The sequence below is a fragment of the Oryctolagus cuniculus genome, chromosome 1, assembly GCF_964237555.1.
Source record: "Oryctolagus cuniculus chromosome 1, mOryCun1.1, whole genome shotgun sequence".
NCBI classification, from domain to species: Eukaryota; Metazoa; Chordata; class Mammalia; order Lagomorpha; family Leporidae; genus Oryctolagus; species Oryctolagus cuniculus.
The window spans coordinates 205,357,331-205,376,074 of NC_091432.1; the positions used below are offsets into that span (position 1 = coordinate 205,357,331).

Consider the following 18,744-nt stretch of genomic DNA (forward strand, 5'->3'; position numbering starts at 1 on the left):
GGAGAATTTCAGCAAATAGTTCAGCTATATTACAGAAGAAAAAAGCTGGAGTCATTGCAATGCATTTCACTAACAGGATTTAGGCATTCATTGAAATAGAAATAAACTGCTAAATTCATATTTACTTGTGATTGTGTTTAATGTTTTTGTTGCAGAATAATACATAAACTATGACTATGAATGTGACAGACACACACCATTCGTATGCATGTGTGTGTATTTCAAAAAGTGTAGATGAAAATGAAATTAAAAGGTAAGTTTGAAATAAAAGATGTTTACTTTGTTGCAAAAAAGGTTTAGAAATCCATAGTTTTTCATAATAGACATTTTCCATGAACACATTGAAGACCCACCTTAGGCATGTATTCAAACTTTCTTTGCACTGCAAAAAACTCATCTTTCAATTCCATTTTCCACTAATTCTTTGAAGTAGGTTCATATATACCTTTTAAAATTTAGATACTTTTTTCTTTTCCATGTTCCCAAGGGTGAGCACTGTGTGTGTGCATTCCAGGAGGAAGATGGACTCCTGCCTCATAAACCTCACTGGAGTGGGAGCTCGAGAGAACTCTAGCAAGCATGGATTCCTGACACACTGGTGCTGGAGGGGAGTCTAGGGACAACCGGATACCACAGACTTATTACTGTAAAGAAATCCATAGAGGAGATGAAATGTCTTGCCCTCCTTGAGGTAAAACCAGGAAAAGGAACTCCTACCTGTATCAATAACATGTCTAACAGCAAAATCTTGAAAACTCCAAGTTCTGTGTATTTCTTTCCCAGGGAAGATCACATAGCAATTAAAATGTGTAGAAAGAAAAAAATACAATGGGGAATTAGGTAAGGCAGTTTGCTTAAAAACTGATAGCTGATTTTGTTGTCTCTTAAATGGAAACATTTGAAGTTTGCATTCTTTTATATTGTTGTTTGAAGAAAAATGGTGAGAATATTACAGAATGGATAATGCAAACTTTACAAGTTTAATCTAATTTACCTAAGATCCACTCCCTATTTAGCAAAATTTATTTGACTTGCGTGGAGAGTCATTTTAATTGGAATTGATTATTGTCTTTTTTTTTGTATATAGTTCAATTAGTTTTGTTTTTTCTGGAGTACATGGATTATTGGCTTTCATTTTTTTTTCAAGATTTATTTAATTTGAAAGGCACAGTTACAGAGACCGGGAGAGACAAAGGGAGATAGCGATCTCCCATTTTGTTGGTTCACTTCCCAGACAACTGCAACAGCCAGGACTGGGGTAGGCAGAATTCAGGAGACTGGAACTCCCTCTGAGTCTCCCATATGAGTGGCCAGGGACCCAAATACTATGGTAATTTTCCATCCACTGCTTTCCCAGGAACATCAGCAGGGAGCTGGTGTTCATATGGGATGCCAATGTCAAAGGTGGTGGCTCAATCTATTGTGCCACAACACTAGTCTCAGTTACTGTCATTTGTATTCAAACTATGATGCACTGAGCTACAGTGATATAAAATTGGGAAATTTTAAGTCATATTAACCATTTGGATATTTTCATCCCAGTTGGTGAAATGTGCTAAGAACTCTCATGAACTGGAACATTTTTCTATGTTAGATATTATGTGGAAAAACTCTGGCGCTGTCAAAAATGATCTGGCTCCTGGCTTCAGATTAGTGTGGTGTGCCGGCCACAGCGCGCTGGCTGCAGCGGCCATTGGAGGGTGAACCAATGGTAAAGGAAGACCTTTCTGTCTCTCTCACTGTCCACTCTGTCAAAAAAAAAAAAAAAAATCAGGCATTTAATAGAACCAGTAGAAAAAAAAAGGCAGCACTTCATATATTAAGACTGCAATAGTGATGTGTATGGTTTGCATGCTACATTGTTGTAAATCATTCTGCAATGAGTGGGAACTTTTGGTTTACAATTTAATAGATCTTCCTAGTCTTTCACCTAGTGACCTATAGAGAAATATGGAAGAATGAGCTGATCCCCAAAAAAGCATCTATTTAAACAATTTGTAGGTAAAAACAGTTGGAAATCCAAAGGCAAATGCTGAATTTATCCAAAAGATGGCATAAATAACTATCAGAAAGATGGAGGGAGTGGAAAAACGTCTTGTGAAGCAGAGGGTATCTACTTTTGTCATCTGTTCTTGTGTCCCGCACTCCTTTGGATAATAACCACTAACAAACACATGGCTCACTGTCATGATATCTTTGTAGGATTAACCTATGGGGAATGCAAACAATGAATGCAAAACAACGGATTGTCAATGTTATAGAAAAATAATTCATTACCTTTGCTAGGACCTCGCTTCCCACTCCATCAGGAATAAAATTCAAATATGTGCGTCTCCTTTCTGGCCCAGTGTGATGTGGTCTCTATAAACTTGATTTTGTTCTTACCATCTCCATTCTTCTCTTCAAACCCTAGCTACAGCAGCTGTCTTTTAGTTTCCCAGACTTTCTACACTGGTTGTCACCAGAGGCCTATGTACTGCCATTCTGTCTGGAATGCTTTTCCCTTAGCTAGTATTTCTGTATAATTCAGGTCTCAACTCAATCTTAATATCTCCCAAAGAGACTTTCCATCTAATCTAAAGAAGTCCACCTCTTTCCTTACCCCCAAGTCTGTCTGTTACATCACCCATCTCCTTCAAACTCTTGCATTACCTGAGATTCCTTTATTATGTAGGGCCTCCCCCATCTCCCATTCCACAGTGTCAGAGGTCTTTTATGTTTCCTTCACTGTTATATGCCCCAATATCCAGAATGTACTTGACATGCAGTAGAGTTTCAGGCTCCTGGCTTCAGCCTGGTCCAACCCTGGCTGTTGCAGGCATTCAGAGAATGAAGTAGTAGATAGAGGTGCTTTCTCTTTCAAATACATATACATATAAATGAATTTTTCTACATGCTTTCCAGGCAGAGGGACTGGTAAAGAAAAACTTTTGACATCACCAAACCCAGCAATTTTTTACCCTATACTTATTATGTTTGCTGCTATTATGTGTTGGCGTGGGGATCACGTCCAGGGAAGGCTGTTCTATTTTTCAGGCTGTGGGTGTTGCTGCACCTTTTTGATGTTACCATGGGGAGCCACCCAGAAGTGAAAACCCTGGATGGTTGCTCTGCAGCCAGCCTATTTTGAGACTTTTGGGACAAAAAGCAAGAAATAGTGAAGGAATGATCATCATACTGTACTAATTTATACTGGTAAGAGGTGAAATGGTCTGTGGTCAGGGTGATTCCTAGTTTGCTTTTACCCAGAAGATGTAAGCCCTGGCATTGCTGTGACCTGGGGATGTGTGACCACTGTTGTTTTATAGTAGGCAGCTTGTACTTTTCAATGGCTAACTTGGAACACCACAGCTGTATGTATACAGGGCAGAGGGAGGCCCATACTATCTGCCACATAAGAAAGACACATTCATAGAAAAGAGAACAAAAGTTCTCAGGAATCCTCAGCAGAATGGGTGCTTTTATTTGAATGGATGTGTCTATGCAAACAGACTTGGTCATAATGGGGAGCTTCTTAGACCTGCCTGTCTTGTGAAAGGTACGCCAGACTGTTCAAAACCTCCAGCCTTCTAGTAATTTATGCCCCTTGATGTGAGAAGAGTCTCTTAGTTATCCTCCAGTTCCTTAGGACTAAATAAGAGACTTCAACAATATGTAAACACTGTACTATAGGATTAAGGAACAAATTGGAGGAAGATCTATTAGTGGGAAGGGGGAAAGGGCACTTGCATTTGTAGAAAATATCCAAAGACAGCACACCCTAGTTAGCTAAGACCAATGGGGAAAGACAACTGAGTTGTGTGTACGGAAACTGGACAGGGAAGGGTAGCCTTAGACATCAGAATGGAGGAGTTGGGGAGGAGATGTTAGCATACAGGGAACAACTGACATATAAAGAACAGAAGTGTATGGGGCCGGCGCTATGGCGCAGAGGGTTAATGCCCTGGCCTGAAGCGCCAGCATCCCATATAGGTGCCGGTTCAAGACCTGGCTGCTCCACTTCCGATCCAGCTCTCTGGTATGGCCTGTGATAGCAGTGGAAAATGGCCCAACTCCTTGGGCCCCTGCACCTGCATGGAAGACCTGGAAGAAGCTCCTGGCTCCAGATCGGTGCAGCTGCAGCTGTTGCGGTCAACTGGGGAGTAAATCATCAGATGGAAGACTTCTCTCTATCTGCCTCTCCTCTCTCTGTGTAACTCTGACTTTCAGATAAATAAATGAATAAATCTTTAAAAAAAAAGAACAGAGGTGTAAACCAGCAGTGATTCCATACCTTGAGACTGATTAGTTTATAATGGCTCTCCTAACACTGGTCAAAAATTTTCATGAGGAGACCCAATCATTAATGTAGCAAATTCTAATGAGTTCTAAGTCAGAGGGGGTTCAGTTCAAAAACCTGGGAGAGGAGGAATGAAGGAGTGGAATCTGCACTTCATAATGAGTCACTGAGTAGTTCTGATCATCCTGGACAGTACTAGGGGATGCATAACAGCTCACTTTACCAACACAACATATATTTATCTGTTCATCCTTAAGACTAATATAACAATGGGTTTCTATTAGCTTAGCTTACCAAGACATTACTTATTCCAGATTACAATTAGGTTCACAAAAGAGATTTTGACCACATAATTATCTAGAAAATTAATGTGGTTAAGAAAAAACAGTAGGTGCAAGAAGTCTGAGTCCTGGCTGTGTGGTTGTTTCGCTGTAAAAAATCCAGAGAAGTTGTTTAACATCTCTGGGTCTCAAGACCATGGGTAATTAACCCCTACATAACTGCTTCAGTGCTTGAGTGGATTTCGGGATAGATGCTCACCATGGACATTTACAAGCAAACAAAAGATGCAGCATTGCAACAAACTGGACTGCTGCTTGAACTCTGTAACATAATCTCATAAAGGGACTTGTTGGCCACCAGTGTGGTAAGTACTGTCACCATTTATTTATAACTCTCAAAAAAAAAAAAAGGGGGGGGGGTAAGTTCAGACATTAGTCTTAGAATAAGCTCAAGAGGAGTCTCAGATCATCTCCAGTTGGAATGAACTGTCCTTATTTTGGCTTGGTTGGAGATGGCGATGAAAGCTGTGCCCCGCAAGTGTCAGTCCAATACCTGACTTCACACTTCACTAATATCTTTACTTAAAATACCCTGTGATTCACAGGGCCGGTGTTGTGTTGTGGGTTGGGCCACTGGCTGCAATACTGGCATCCCATTTGAGCTCTGGTTCAAGTCCCAGCTGTTCCACTCCAATCCAGCTCCCTGCTAATATGTCCAGGAAAGCAGTGGAAGATGACCTAAGTCCCTAGGTCCCTGCCCCCATGTGGAAGACCCAGATGAAGCTCCTTGCTCCTGGCGTCTGCCTGGCCCAGACTCAGTCCTGGCTGATATGGGCATTGGGAGAGTGAAACAGCAGATGGAAGATATCTCAGGGTGGGGGGCAGGGGGGAGCTTTGTGTGTATGTGTCTCCCTCTATCTCTGTAACTCATTTAAATAAAAAAAATTTAAAATACACTTGATTTTCATGTGCTTATTACAGGAGAGAAATTTACCGAGCATCCACTACATACTAAGCAGTTGTGAAGCCCAAACATACAAACATATTTTGTAATTTAATCCTCAAGACAACTTTAAAATGTAAGTATTACTGTTCTCATTTCACAGGTGAAAAATTTGAGAACTAGAGTGGTTACACGACTTGCTAAAGGTCATATAATCAGCACATGGCAGAGATCTGAAATAAAAGTTCAGATCTTCTGACTTCACAGCCCATGTTTTTTCTTCTATAATGTTTCCTAGAAGAAAAAGAGATGAGGGTGAACAGCTAGCCAGCAAAGTTAGGAAAAAGTACATGTTACTATTAAAGACCTTACTCATTTTATAGCCTTCTGAAATGTCCAGCTGTCAAAGAATCAGCATAGGATAGAACCATTCAATACTAAATCACTATTAGACATAAGCAATGTGATGATTCAGAAGACTCTTCCAGATTGTGCTGTGCCTTCAAGTTCTCACTAATCCTATGGATTATCAATGTACTAGAGATCAATGGGAAAAGAGTCTACGGCCATACCACCCTGAATGCACCCGATCTCATCTGATCTTGGAAAAGAAAACGCCAGGTAACAGAAAAGCCAGATCACCTGCCTTCAAGATGCTGGGCACTGCATGGCTTTCACCAGTTTTTATTACACCAGGTTAAGGAAACAAGTGAACTGGTCCTGCCTCTTTGGGCATATATTCTAAACATACATTCATTCTCATACCCAATGAGGAAAAACACCAATTCAGAAGAATCTTATGTTTCACCAAATTCTACTCAAAATTCTAAATCGGTCATAATAATACTGTGCACAAGATTTTTGGCAGTCACAAGCTCCATCACAAAGAGAAGCTTAAAACAATCAGAGAACGTAACTTGTATGTAAATGCGCCCTCCCTGGGTGGGTCAGACTGCATGAGGCAGTGTGGCTGTGTGGAAGGAGAGGTCTGGGGCTGTGGCAAACTGCTGCCGTTGCCAGGAGGTTACCAAAGCCAAGGTTCTTGACTTCCATATGTTCCTCAGCTGTCCCAGTGCCTTTCCTCCTAGCAACATTAAACAAGGAAATATCTGCAAGCAACCGTGTCTAAATAAAGAGCACAATATTTGAATCTCTAAAAAGTGGCCAATTCCAGAGAAGCATTTCTTGGCTCCCTAGAGCAGACTAGGATGGAAGTTGTACCGGAGACTGGAGAAGAGCCCTATGTGTTTCACCAGATTGGGCTCGACCACATAGGCCCGCTCTCCCTTGGACCTCAACAGTGAGTACAGGGCCATGTCCTTGCCAAAACCTTTATGACAGTACACCTGTGACAGGTAGGTGAGGGTCCGGCGGGCTGCAGGGGCAGGGAAGAGCATGGCTGGGGTACAACACTGAGAGGCAGGAACCACGCTGTACAAAGAAGGGCTCAGGCGCCGCAGTTCCAGGAAATAGTGCCGGCCCACCAGTTCAACCAGCCCCATACTATAGAGGGAGAAGAAGAGCAGGACGGGCCAGCTGAACCCTGGACGGCTGGCAAACCTCATGTAAATATAGGTAAGTAAGGGCCCCAGCAACATGCCCACACCGACCCACTCCAGGATTCTCATGGGTTCTGGGTTGATATAGTGCTGAAGCCTCTCTGGGTGATAGAGCTTTAGATAAAGGGCATCTCTGAGGTGGGGCTCGGAGAAGCGAGCCCGCAGAAGGTGCTCCAAGACGGGAAAAATTTGCTCCTCTGGCACGGCATCATCTTCCACCATCAGGACGTAGTCTGGATTATAGGTCTGCAGGGATGACTCCAGGCAATAGACATAGTCCTGCTTCTCTTTCTCAAACGAGTTGGTTGAAGGGTCATCGCCATAGTCATCCTCAGTGCCCTCATAGCGGTTTGCCACAGGGACATACTTAGAGAGCAGCTTGGCATCGAAATGATTCACACTGCGCTCCACGTTGCACAGGAAGAGCTGATGCCCTTCACACTGGGGGCCGCACTGCTGCAGCAGCCGGTGGAACTGGGACACCACCTGCAAGACGTAGTGGAAGCCAGGCTGCCTGTCCACGGTGATGATGGTAATCACCAGCCAGGGGCGGGGGGTGGCCTGCCAAACAATGGGCACTGAGCCATTGGCTGAGGGCAGCTCCTCAAAGTAGTGGAGGGCAGCTTCCCCCTCTTTCAAGCTCTGCTGCAGAAACTCCTGGCTCATTTGGTTCAGATGCCAATGGCGCAGATAGAAATACGAGTGCAGAAGCCGATGACAGGCCAAGGGGGCCAGTAGGCCAAATGTCACCACTGTCAGGATGAAGAGCTGGACAGCAGTGCTGCCCCAGGAGAGTCGCCGCAGCCTCCGGAGGAGCATGGCAGCGGGAGAGATTGATGTGCTCATGAGGTCAACTTTTGGTCACGTCTGGTCCCAAGAACAAACCATCCTGGAACTCAGGCCAGAATCATTGCATATCAAACCTACAGAAAGAGACAGCAGAAAATAGTAAAGGTAGCTTTAAACATTTCCAAGAACTGAACTCAACACACACGAAATTAGGAATTCCAGCTTAAGGCTGTGTAGCTGCTAGAGACTTTAAAGTATTTTATCTGTTAACGATTCTGGAACATCTTTATTATTTCTATGAGTAATGAGATCTTGGTGCATTCAACCAAGTCTTCATGCCTAATAAAGAAGCTGAGTGGGGTTTATAATGTACCACCAAGTCAGCAGCTAGGCTAAGATTATTACTTCTATTTACTAGCCACAGGTATGGGTTCTTAAAACAGAGCTACAAAAGCAAATCTTGACACAGAGAATATACACACATTTAGAGCAAGTTCCAACAGTACTTGTTGATTGTGCATAGTAATTTCTGAAAACTCTTTCTGCATATCCCAAAGAAGAGAAAGAATACTCAGAACTCCCCAAAACGTCTGTTATTTAACATTACCTTTCATCCTTATTTCTGATTTCATGTAACTATATTAATATTACATATTAATTTAATCCTGATTGTTCTATTTTTTAAAGGAGTACTGTCATGGGAACCAGTGAGGGAAATTACCTTCCATTTGTAAGCAAATTCTAGAGCCCTAGACTTTGAAAGAGGAAAAGGCAACAGAGGAAGGTCCCTGGAGCAGCTTTTCAATGAGGGAAGGGAGGTATAGGCAGGGGTGAAGATGGAAGAGGCAGTTGCCCTAAGCCTGGTACAGAAAGGAATGTTGTGTGATATGATGATTCACTCGGGGCCTGGGACTGAGACACACAGTGGTGTGAATCCCAGCTCTGCTACTTCACTTAGTGGGAAATCACAGCACCTCCTTACATCTTAGATTCCTCAGCTCCAAAGCAGAAAAATAAAAATAACTCATACAGTTACTGTGAATATCAAATGTGTTAGGGAGTAAAATAATGTAGAGTAAAAAAAGGCATAAAATAAATCTGTATATTTTAACGCAAGTAATATTTTAGGAGTAAGAAGATCTAATGCTCTGATAGAAAACAAGCTTGCACCAGCCAGTAAGGCCAGTGCAAAAATCAAAGGGTGTCTATAGAACAGAAAGTACCCAGAGGATTTTAAAAAGTTTGTGGGAGAATGGAATGAACCAATAATGTGCATTTTTCCATTAGCTTTTAGAAGACCCCTTGTAAACCTTTTGCCGTACCAGCGTAATAGTTTGCACAAATTTAGAAAAAAGGTGTCTAGCTTGTAAGTTACTGGGAAGGAAGGATTTCCCAGGCCCCATCTGAGACTGCCATGGTGCAGTCTGCCAGTGCTTTCATATCCATGTTCTCACCTTCTAGGGCTCACAGGTAATCTCATTTCCTAGCCTAAGGGTTATGTGTTTGGCCTTGCCAGCAAAATGTGATCAAAGGGAGAGGTGTGACACCTGAGCTAGAAGGGCTGCAAGCAGGTTCTACTCTGTTTCTACTGACCGTTTCCTCATCTGAATGGAGAGCCCTGGAGTGGGTATGGGGTTGGGGAGAGGCTGGAGACATCAGATGGCATCCTGAATAACTGCATGAAAACAGAGGTCCTTCCTGCCTCCCACCTCCCAGCACCCTCCCAACCTAGAGTAGACTGTGGTGAGCAATGTGTAAACCATTGTGTCTAGAAACTAGTGACCTTTGTACTTGCTTATTAAAGTACTTAGCCTGCCCTGCCTTTAACAGTCAGTCATGTAAAATACCAAACCTCTCTTTATAGTAGGATGATAATGGCAATTCAAAAAGCAGAAAGACAAGTCTCATTTCAGTAACAGAAGAAGACTGTTCTGCAAGACCTCAGGAGTGAATCAGACTACTCCATAACTAGTAAGAGATCTGGATGGCACCCACAGAGGGACATAAGGAAGGAGAGATTTGAATATCACACAACTCTTGGCTTGAGGTGTGTGAACACCAGGATATTGCACACTGATCACCTCTACTCTAATCTGCTTGGGTTAAAGGAGTTAATATATCATGTGGTTACACATGCATACAGCCTTACCAGAGTGGAAGCTAAACACTAGGTTGAGCTCACATTTGCAGGGTACAATGGCTCTGAGAATGCAAGCCTTCAGGTTGCTTCCTTCTCACACTGTTCTCCTTGCCTTTGACACTGCCCAAGGACCCATCTAGGAGAGGGAATTAAATAGAGTCAACAAGATGAGGCAGATCAGGGCTCTCCAGCGCTGTGGCACAGTAGACTAAACCTCCGCCTGCAGTGCCAGTATCCCATATGGGCAACCGTTCATGTCCCGGCTGCTCCTCCTCTGATCCAGCTCTCTCTCTGTTAATGACCTGGGAAAGCAGTAGAAGATGGCACAAGTGGTTGGGCCCCTGCAGCCACGTGGGAGATCCAGAAGTTCCTGGCTCCTGGATTCGGATTGGCCCAGCTCTGGCAGTTACAGCATTTGGGGAGTAAACCAGTGGATTTAAGACCTCTCTGTCTCTCCCTCTGTCTGTAACTCTGCCTCTCAAATAAATAAATAAATCTTTAAAAAATGTTTTAAGGCCGGTGCCGCGGCTCACTAGGCTAATCCTCCACCTTGCGGCACCGGCACACCAGGTTCTAGTCCTGGTCAGGGCGCCGGATTCTGTCCTGGTTGCCCCTCTTCCAGGCCAGCTCTCTGCTGTGGCCAGGGAGTGCAGTGGAGGATGGCCCAAGTGCTTGGGCCCTGCACCCCATGGGAGACCAGGAGAAGTACCTGGCTCCTGCCATCGGATCAGCGTGGTGCGCCGGCCGCAGCGCGCCGGCTGCGGCGGCCATTGGAGGGTGAACCAACGGCAAAGGAAGACCTTTCTCTCTCTCTCTCTCTTTCAGTGTCCACTCTGCCTGTCAAAAAAAAAAATGTTTTAAAAAGATAAGGTAGGTCTTGGAAAATGCCACACACATAGTAGGTGCTATCAGTAACTACGACATGGCAGATAGGACAAAAATGAAAGCACCTATTATTGATATAAAAAATTTTTAGTTCTAGGTAATGTTTCCTATGCTGCCCAATTGGGGATAATAGAATCATTAACATCTCATAAAGTACCTTATTTTTAAAAATATGGCTGCCAGACTGCTGTTCCACTAACATTTAGGGACAGAAAGAGGATTCAGTTCCAGGACATATGGTCCCTGCCTACAGTGATCAGCTCCTGCTGGGTGAAGAACAGCTCCAAGGCTTCATAACTTAAAATTAGTAACATTAATCTGTGGATAGCTGTGTTCAGCTCCAGGTTGTGGGTCAGAATCATGTCTTTCCGCATGCCTCTCTCTCCAGATCAAGCTGTAGAAGAAACTGCCACTTGGGAAGTGCTCTTCTGAAGCTGCATAAGAGGCTGAGTGAAAACATGCAGGTACATTTGCATCCTTGCTTAAGTGGGTCATAAATCAAGTCTACTCACCATCCACTGATTAAAACCATGGGAAAGAGGAATTTTCTCTTCCCACAGGTAAGAGGAGGGTGAGAAAGAAGATTCAAGAGAGGAAAAGCAGACCAATTTCCAGGACTTTATGTGAAAAGAAAGGATCTTGCAATCTGCTCAGAGAAATTTCTAGAATGCTCATAGGGGATAAAACCCAGCCCTCTCCTCCCTTATTAAACATTGCATGAAACAGGACAGACTTCAGTAGTGATCACCCAAATGGTTTCAAAGTACTAAGGTTTATTTCTTTTCTTCTTTCCTTTGTAAAAGATTTATTTATTTATTTGAAAGTCAGAGTCAGAGAGAGAGATCTTCAACCTCTGGTTCACTCCCCAGATGGCTGCAATGGCCAGGGCTGGGCCAGGCCAATTTCAGGAGCTAGGAACTTCATCCAAGTCTCCCACATTGAGGGCAGGGTTCCAAGCACTTGGTCCATTTTCTGTTGCTTTTCCTAGGCCTTTAACAGGTTGCTGGATCATAAGTGAAGCAGACTGGACATGAACTGGTGGTGCCCATACAGGATGGTGGCATCACAGGTAGTAGTTTTACCTGCTATGCCTCAACACTAGCCCCCTACAGTTTATTTCTTATTCACGTTACTTGTTTATTATGGGTCAATCATGGCTTTATTTCATGTCATCTGTACTCCAAGGACTATGCAGATGAGAATGCCTTTTATTGAACATTGCTAGTTTTGTTGCAGAGAGAGAAGAGAGAGAGAGAGTGAACCACAGGCTAGCTTTTATGACACATGGGGCCAGTGTTGTGGTGCAGGAGGTTAAGCCTGCATTCCATTTCCTGGCTATTCTGTTACTCATCCAGCTTTCTACTAGTGCATCCTGGGAGGCAGCAGATGATGATTCAAGTGCTTGGGCCTCTGCCACCTGTGGGGGAGACCTGGATGGAGTTCTTGGCTCCTGGCTTCTGCCTGGCCCAGCCTTGGCTGTTGCAGACATTTGGGGAGTGAATCAGCAGATCAAAGATCGATAGCGCTCTCTCTCTCTCTCTTTGCCTCCAAGTAGATAAAAATAAATAAAAACACATTTTTAAAAAGTGACAGACACATCATTTCCACACCCATTTCACTGAGTGGAACAAGTTACATAACAACTCCTGAGTTCAACAAAGCAGAGGTATGTAATTTTCCTACAAGAAAAAGTACTAAAAGCCTAAAGTCAATGATTGAGGACATATATCTCTCTCCACAAAAGGACAAGAAATACTTGGAGTAATAAATGCAATCTACCACATACACCATGTGCCAAGGGAGCCAGGATGAGATACTTCATTCAACAACTAGATGACTGGCCTGGTGAAAATCTAGCTACGCTGAGTTATGTAGGCATTCAAGAGAATGTGTGTGTGTGTGTGTGTGTGTGTGTGTTTAAAGATACACATATTCCGTATCATGATCAGACTATTATATTTAGCAATAAATGCCATAGGTACAATAAAAAAACTATATTGAAACATTTTGTTGGAATGCTTTATGGTTTCCGTACAACAGAATCTACAGTAACCTATTTATGACTAATCATAAATAGAAAAAAAAATCATAAATAGAGTCTTAGCTTTTTGCCCAGGCATATGAGTACTGTCCAAAACATGTCTTCTTTTTAAATATTGATTTATTTGGGAAGCAGAGAGAAAGAGAGAGATAGGAAGGTCAAAAGTAAGAGCTATCATATTGGTTCAGTCCCCAACTACCCACAATGGCCAGGGCTAGGCCAGGCCAAAGCTGGAAGCCTAGAACACAATCCAGGTCTCTCACATGGACAGAAGGCACCCAACTGCTTCAGCCATCACCCACTGCCTCCCAGGGTCTGTATTAGCAGTAAGTTGGAATGGTAAGCAGAGCTGGGACTTGAATCTAGGCATCTGATAAAACATGTCTTCTTTGTAATAGGTGGGCCCTGAACCACTGTGCTTGGTGGAGTTCACAAAACTTTCGTACCTATAGCTGCCCTGTCAGTACTCTGGCTCTCCTCTCCCATTAAGCTTTGCTACTTGGCAGTAAGTAAAACCTTTTGCTAATGCTGCTGCTAGAAATGCCATAGCCACCTTAATTTAAATATGGCAAAATATAGGTCCCCACTGTTATTGGAGCCAGAACTTCTGCCTCTAAGGTTTCCTCTCTTCATGCAACCAAAATTTAAAGATTGGTTATGGCAATTGCCAAAATCATTGTAGATTCTACCACCTAATGAATTGCTTCCATCCTTACCAAATCCATTGTATACATCTCCACTGCCACCACATCCACTACCCCAGCTACCACCAAAGCCACAATGACCACTGAAGTTTCCTTCATGACCAAAGTCATCACTGTTATTAAAGCCACCTCCACGTTTCCAGAACCAGTTTCCAGAACTAGGTCAACCCCTTTGGCCAGATTCTTTAACAGAACTTTCTTTCACTGTAGTGGCTATTCACAGGCCACAACATTATCCATGGAGTAAGGGCATCAAATGTCACAAAACAAGGCCCTTCTTCCTGCCACTGCCTAGTCAGTCACAATTTTAAGCACTTCAATTTTTCCTACACTGTTCAAATTTATCCCTGTGGTGATGTCCTTAAGTATCTTTAATGGCAACAAGAAAGGTCTTTTTCACAGGAAAGTGGGCACCTGATCATGTGACAGCCCTCCCTGGTTCCACAACTCTTCCATCTACCTCATGTGGCCTTGTGGCCACAGCTGTACCCACCTCCTCCACAGTGGGATACAGGCCACATCCAAAACCCCTAGAGTGCTTGGTGTTTAGGTTTCTCATTACTATATGGTCCATAAATGTTCTTCTCTCCTCAAAACGGCTCCTCATGGATTGTTTCAAAGCTCAAGCCCCTGAAGAGCTTTTGCAGCAGTTACAGCTCTTTAGGAGGCTCTGACTTAGATGTGATGGCAGTGGGAAGACAGCCTGTAACAATGCTTCCTCAGCCGCACCTGTTGGCAGAAAGGTGTAAACTAACGAACAAGCTGAGAGTATGTTCTTGTTTGCTTTTTAAAATATTTTCTTAGGGATGGACATTTGATGCAGGGTTGAGACATCTGCATCTCACGACAGAATGATGGGCTTTGATACCCAGCTGTGGATCCTGAATCCAGTTTCCTGCTAATGCAGACCTTAGGAGGCAGCAGTCATGGCTCAGATAGTTGGGTCTGGGCTACCTGGATTGAGTTTATAATTCTTGGCTTTGAGAGCATTTGGGGAGTGAACCAGTAGTTGGGAGCTATGTCTTTGCCTCTCAAGAATATTTAAATTTTTTTAATATAAAAAAGAACAGATTTTATGCATTCCACAGGTATAGCTCCAAGAAGACAACTACATTTACCTCACTCCTCGGCTTTCTCCAAATCCCACCCCCCATCAGTTTATGCAAAACCATAATTTTAATCCCCTCTATATTCACAGGCTTAATTCACCACTAATCATAATATTCAACAAGTAAAAAGTAGGAAGACCACGTTTCCACAGGAGTATAAACAAGGGCTAAAATGATAATCATATCCCAAAATGACCTTTTCATTCCTATACATTTCAAAAAATTATAAAAATCATTTCATTAAACATTTATACCAACTGCCTGTGAGAAAGCAAGTCACTGTAATTCCATGTTGAATCTCTTGCTCAGAAAGACACTGACCACAGACTGCCTGTCAGCCTAACTGGTACCCCTCTCCAGCAGTAAAGTTTAAGTGTTAATCACAAGCCTTGCTGATAGCCAAAAAGCTCAACAAGATGCCTATTCCAAAAGAATAGTAAAGGAACATTGTAACACACATTCCAAGGCAAGACTGCCTGCTGCCTGAAATCTCCCATGTAAATTGTCATAATAAACAACTTTTTCCATATATGGAACTTCCTTCATTTTTCATCAGGATTTCTGCTCAGTTCTGAGGCATTATATCTTCCATCCTGCCATTATGGTGTTCAACACAATCTATGATTTATTTCATTTGACTGATATGGCTTTAAGATTATTGGCCTTGGAGCAACAAAGCTAAAGTCCCTAGGATTTTTCACCAGTAGTTTTGTGGAAGGAGCCCAATCACAGGGATGGGACAGAAGTAGGACAATGTCTACATTATTGCTCTAGTTATACTCCAGCAATATTGTGAACTGATTGGTATTTGGCCAGGTAACAACCAGACCACTGCAGCCCAGTTTTATGGATTAATATTTACTCAGTTGTTATCTATGCCTTGCAAACTCTTTGAAACTATTCCATCAATTGTATTCAGCCTGTTATCACTTCTAGGGTAAAGGACTCAGGCAAGACAGTAAAGGACAAAGATACTAAGAGATGAACATGAACTAGGGCTTGGATGGATAAATGGAACAACAAGAGTTGCATTTTAGTGTAGCTTCTGAAAATTAAAACTAAGAGCCATAGGGATATACGTTGCAGAATACTGGGCTGAGTCTTATCAGGAGATAAGCATGTGATAATGGACCCTGTTTCCCAAGTCAGCCCACTACATGAATGACATCTGGGTCCAGGCATCTGGGTCCCAAAGACTGGTAAGTTCTGACTTCTCACCTCCAGCTAATCACTTCCCCATTCCCCTCCCATGGTTTCTTTTCTATCTATCTTTCCTCTCCTCCCCTATTCATTGTCATGCCCTCTTCACTGTCACACTCCAACAGCCCCTCATCCCCAGGCCAGGGGATTGCAACAGGCTCTTAATTGGGCTCCTAATCCCCAGAATGAGCAACATATCTGAAGCCAAAAGATCTGGGTACAATTCTAATACTCCCTAAGTAGGTCAATTTATATAAAGAAATAATTTCTCTCTCTCAGCCATTTTGTCTCTCTGCAAAATAGGAAAACCAAAAGGAAATCTCATTTATGGCAGCATTATGAAGATTAAAAGGGACAATGGCCATGAAAGTCCTTTGTCTCACATAAGACACTGTGCAAATGATGGTAATTTATTACATTATCAGCACCTGCCTGACACTCTGAAGCAGCAAACATAGCACTCTTTTCTGCAAAACTGTTCAGTGATTTCCCAATGACTGTAGATCAAGGTACAAATTCTTTGCCAAGATTCTTCAAAATACAGTTCCAACTATCTTTCCAGCTCTATATCTTCTCCTCACACATGCTAACTTAACTATCAAGAATCAGTCCAAAAACCACCCTCTCCCAAAAGCCAACCTGACTTCCCTCAATCAGAAACAATCTCTTTTTTTATTCTTCAAGTACCAGGGCCAGCAATAGGCGCTTTTCCCCTAAGGCATTCATTTGTCACTGTTTTGGACTGTTTCTATTTATAGCTACCACTTAGTAACCCTCTACCACATATGGCAGCATTGTGCCAGACTCCATTACACAGCACCATAATTTTCCTGGCTTTTAAAATAATCAACTTCATTGAAATATACTTTACAAACAATAAAATGCACCATTTAATTATACATCACAGTGGTTTCTGTCAAATTTATACACCCCTGTAACTACCACCACAATAAAAATTGACCAAAGTATTATATAAAGGTTATCTGAAATTGAAATGAGTAAATATTGTCAGGAAATCCTTGTTTTGGTTTAACATAATTGGCTGATAATTACACTTGAATATGCAGTACCTAAAAATGCTTAAAGATCAGGAACAGAAAGATACTCAAATTGAAAAATGGGCAAAAGAATTAACAGTCAACTCATCCACACAAAAATAAAAGGCTAATACTCAGAGGGAAAAGGTGTTGATTCCTACAGGTAATGAAAGACATGCAAATTAAATCTTTAATTAAAAAATTAAACCTTTGTGTTGATTTAAAACTTCATATCTGTGTAAGTAGAGAAAAATTTGAGGATATCCAGAAAATCTCTATCTAGAAGATGAAGTTTTAAGTCATCTTCATTTTCATTTACTTTTTCTGTTTCCTGAATGTTTTGTAATAAGCTTACCTTTAAAAAATAAAAACATTCTGATAATTGTAATGATGTCAGGTGTTGAGCACACAGCTTTCCCTTCTCACCTCATTATGCACTCTCAAAATGCATTTTTCTCCCCCCCCCCCCCCTCAAAAAAAAGAGAGAAACCCGATTTCCCTTTACAAGGTTTAGGTCTCCTGGGGGAAATACACGCGCGCGCACACACACACATCTGCAGGTTTTGCTGAGGGTCCGCATGGTGAGATCATCTTTGGCGCCGCCCTGTGATCCTCTGGGGAGCACGGGCAGAGCTGGAGATGTATGGGTCAGAGCGACCCTGCAAATCTCACGCCCCAAGACACGCAGTGCGGCACGCGCGACACGAGCCCAGGGTCCAGAAAGGGGGCGAGACACACCCAGGGGACCCTAACAGTCACTCTTGGAAAACCAAGAGGAGTGAATCTAGTGTCTGCCGCTGACCTTGGGCAGTGCCCATCGCGCTCAGGCCTCAGTTTCCCCACCCGAACACCGAGGCCGGCAGTCTCCATCGCCGCGCTGGTTCTCTTCAGCTGATCTTTCTGGGAGCTGAGAGGGATTCCTCTGCAGGGTCGCCTTCCCCGGTTCCCGGGCTTCCAACGCGGCAGCGGCGCGCTGGGCACGACCTGCGGACCTGAGGCGCAGACTCGCGGCGAGGGTCCGCCGCTCCCGGGCGGCCATTAGGCGGTGGGCCCTCGGGCGCTTGCGCCGTGCCCAGCTCCGCGGGGGTCTCACCCGGGCTCCCCGCTTCTGGGTCGCCTCTTTCTGTCGGCCTCACAGCTCAGCCTGCAGGGCGAGGGACCGCGAGGCGCCCTCGCCGCGACGCTAGTTTATCTCTGCGCTGTCGCCAGCCCCGGCCGCGAGGGGGACGCCCTTCGGCGGATCCCGCAGTGCCGGGGCAGGAAGCGGCCGGCAGTGCGGGTACGGCCCAGCGAAGCCCGCTGGCCCGGAGCGCGCGGCGGGGGCGCAGGCCTCCTGGGCTGCGCCACCCCCTACAGCGGCCCTCCCCGTGCCAAGCCGCGGACACCCCGACCCCGGCCCCTTACTCCTGTGTCTCTTCATCGTGGGCGCTCCGACCACCGTGCCAAAAGGGTTGGGCAGTTAGCGCGCACTGAGGACCTACCTGCTGGAGGCAGTCAGCTTCGTAACTGACGCACGCCGAGGGCCGCCTCTGCCGTCGCCCAGGCTGGTTCATCTCGGCGGAGGCGCCATTGCCGGATCCTGAGGTAGGCGAGGAGCCGGCGCGGCGAGATTTAGGTGGGCGAAGAAGCCTCACCTCCTCTCGCGGCGCATCGCCGGCGCAGGGCACCCAGCGCTCCGACAGGTCACGTGACTCAGGAGCTGCGGAGCAACCGCAGCCCCCGAAGCTGGCTTGGGAAAAAAAAGGACAGCAAAAGGCGCCAACTGATGGGCAGCGAG

General features: G+C 44.1%; 2 protein-coding genes across 7 annotated transcripts in view; both read right to left on the bottom strand.

Annotated features, from left to right (window-relative positions):
• The window catches only part of ALDOB (aldolase, fructose-bisphosphate B), an 88,048-nt gene extending 69,459 nt beyond the window's left edge, over nucleotides 1-18,589 (bottom strand). For both annotated transcript variants that reach the window (XM_070077580.1, XM_070077524.1), the window contains exon 1: nucleotides 18,449-18,589. The gene's annotated coding sequence lies outside the window, so the exon portion shown is untranslated. The remainder of the gene's footprint in view (nucleotides 1-18,448) is intronic.
• Nucleotides 6,172-18,644, bottom strand: PGAP4 (post-GPI attachment to proteins GalNAc transferase 4). 5 transcript variants are annotated; one of them, XM_070054983.1, is made up of 3 exons: nucleotides 18,449-18,639; nucleotides 10,001-10,127; nucleotides 6,172-7,985 (listed from the first exon to the last, which is right to left on the bottom strand). In XM_070054983.1, exon 3 carries the CDS (start codon nucleotides 7,906-7,908, stop codon nucleotides 6,697-6,699), a length of 1,212 nt encoding a protein of 403 aa, XP_069911084.1. In that variant the 5' UTR covers nucleotides 7,909-7,985; nucleotides 10,001-10,127; nucleotides 18,449-18,639; the 3' UTR covers nucleotides 6,172-6,696. The 5 variants fall into 5 exon arrangements, with proteins under 5 accessions (XP_069911084.1, XP_069911086.1, XP_008257186.1 ...); XM_070054985.1 differs by lacking the exon at nucleotides 18,449-18,639 and adding an exon at nucleotides 17,770-18,278; XM_008258964.4 differs by lacking the exon at nucleotides 10,001-10,127 and having other exon boundaries at nucleotides 18,449-18,644.
• Between the last annotated feature and the right edge of the window lie 100 nt (nucleotides 18,645-18,744).